At 37.9% G+C, this 2,262-nt stretch overlaps 1 protein-coding gene across 1 annotated transcript in view; it reads left to right on the forward strand.

Moving 5' to 3' along the window:
- The first annotated feature begins 285 nt into the window (after nucleotides 1-285).
- Nucleotides 286-2,262, forward strand: part of VEGFC (vascular endothelial growth factor C) — an 88,642-nt gene continuing 86,665 nt past the window's right edge. The window contains exon 1 of the mRNA XM_009882021.1: nucleotides 286-354. Coding sequence (XP_009880323.1) covers nucleotides 286-354 — 69 coding nt within the window. The remainder of the gene's footprint in view (nucleotides 355-2,262) is intronic.

Genomic DNA, 2,262 nt, shown 5'->3' on the forward strand with positions numbered 1-2,262 from the left:
GGAGGTGGCCCTGCCCAGGGCAGGGGGGGTGGAATGAGATGATTGTTAAGGTCTCTTCCAACTCTAACCATTCTGTGAACATAGCACTTTTGTCTAGATGCAGGAGAGGAATGTGCTTGACATATGTACGTTACACCAACCTGAACAACACAATGGGGTCTGGATTTTTTCAAAAGCAATTTTAAAACAACATCAAGAGAATTCATTTGAAGGAATCTTACAGGTGACATCAAAAATGTCCTTTTTTTTTTGGTCAATGGTAGCTATTGTTGCCATTGAAACACAATGGGGCAAGACCCAGACCTGTATCTCTACGCTACTGGGGATATCTTTGTAGTCATTTGTGTTTGGAAGGTCAGTTCACTGCCAGTGTACTGAGTGCCACTTAGAACTTTAAATTTCATGTCTTGTAGGCAGATTTCTGCTTAATTTGAAGACAAGAGGAGGAACAGTAATCATTAGGTGGTGGGGAAAGGAGAAAAGTTTTTTAAATCAGTAAACCTTTAAATTATCTTTTAAAAATAGTATGGAAAGAAATACAGCCTGACTTGAGGAACATGTTAGTCACCCAGACCCACTGCCATATTTATTTGTTTGTAAACAGGAGATAACACAGTATCACGGATTTCGACTACTCTATTTTCAAAACCTTATGATTAGACGGTGACCTGAGGCGCTGTGACTGCGATTACCAGCTCTCAATTATGACACTTCAAACTTGCTATACAGAGCAGTTGGTGGAAATGCTCTCTTGCATAAAAAGCCTTTGATCCCGTGATGGATGTTCTATGAATCGGGGCGGGGGGGCAAGGGACAGAATGAGAGTGCTGGGGAACTGGCGAAACAAATAATGAAGCCAGCTTATATTATGATGGCACAGCGGGAGCGGTATGTTCCATCCCAGTTTGTGATTTAGTTACAGGGAGGCGCTCCTTGCGTGGCACTCAGTTATTGAAATAATATTCTCTGTGCATGAGTTGTCAGGCGGGTTTTCTTAACGTGCTGCAAAAGAACTTGTTTTCTGCACCAGTCTGTGGTGTTTCTGAGAGATCGTAACATGTTTAAACTCAAACCAGTAATGCTCTATTTCTGTTTGGATGGGTTCTGCATCTTGGACTATGCTCTCTTCAGGCTCTAATCCTGTGCTTTGATCTGCAGCGCTGTAAGGGTCCACTGAAGAACAATAGGCTTCTTAATTTATGTACACTATTTTATATCTGCACAGCTGTTCCGTTTAACCTCTACCACCATCTTTGCTTCGTTGCTTTACTGTGTTGTGAAGATGTTAAAAAATTGTTAGTGCTGGGATAACTTTCCAGTAACTATAAAAACTTCTAAAATGTAGCTCTATTTACACTTTGGATTTCATTCTGACTGCAAAGGAAGTGATTACTTCCTAGGGTCCAAATAATTTATTTGTGTAGCAGCAAACTGAAATACCATCCTGATAAAGGCCTGCTAGAGACACCTTTATCCAGAATTATTTACCCCCAGAATGTCCTTCCCTGGATGGGATTCCCAAGGAGTAAGAGCGGTGTAACAGGAGCAGACTGCCAGCATCCAGCCAAGGATCTGCCCCCACGGTTCGTTCCCACGCAATCTTGTTACCAACCCCTGTATAAAAGCGATGCAGAACAACTTGAAAAAGCTTTCTAACTACTTAAACAGCGGCTAATAATGCTGTTCACATCGTGCACAAATAATAGGACGGGGAATAGAACTTTTTGCCCAGCTGAGATTGGAGCAGACGAGTTACAAAGTTGAGTCGCTTTGTTAGCGACGAGCAGTCTGGTTTGGGTTTACCGTTTGATTTTTTTTTTTTAATTATTTTTAATTTTTTATATATATATATATATATTGTAAATTTTTACCTATTTTAAAATTTTATATATTTGATAATTTACGTATTTAATATATTACATATTTAATACGTTATATCTTTCAGTGGTATTTAACATTTTATCTACATCATATTTTGATATATTTGATGTTTTTCAAAATTAAATCTTTTTTATAAATGATATTTTTTCTCCATTACGTATTTTTTATATATTATATATATTTAATTTTTCCTCCATTAATACCCTTAAACCCCTCGATCTGCCCCGTGAGTCCCAATTTGGGTTAAAACCCCTTAAAAATCATTAAATTAATCAAATTAAGTTTTCCTCAGGAGGGGGGAAAAAAAACCCCAATAAATTATTGCCCAAATTTAGATAAATTACTCATATTTCCCCTTAAAAATGCTTAATTGGCTTTAAA

This window comes from Charadrius vociferus, unplaced genomic scaffold (assembly GCF_000708025.1).
Source record: "Charadrius vociferus isolate BGI_N301 unplaced genomic scaffold, ASM70802v2 scaffold141, whole genome shotgun sequence".
In the NCBI taxonomy this organism is placed as follows: Eukaryota; Metazoa; Chordata; class Aves; order Charadriiformes; family Charadriidae; genus Charadrius; species Charadrius vociferus.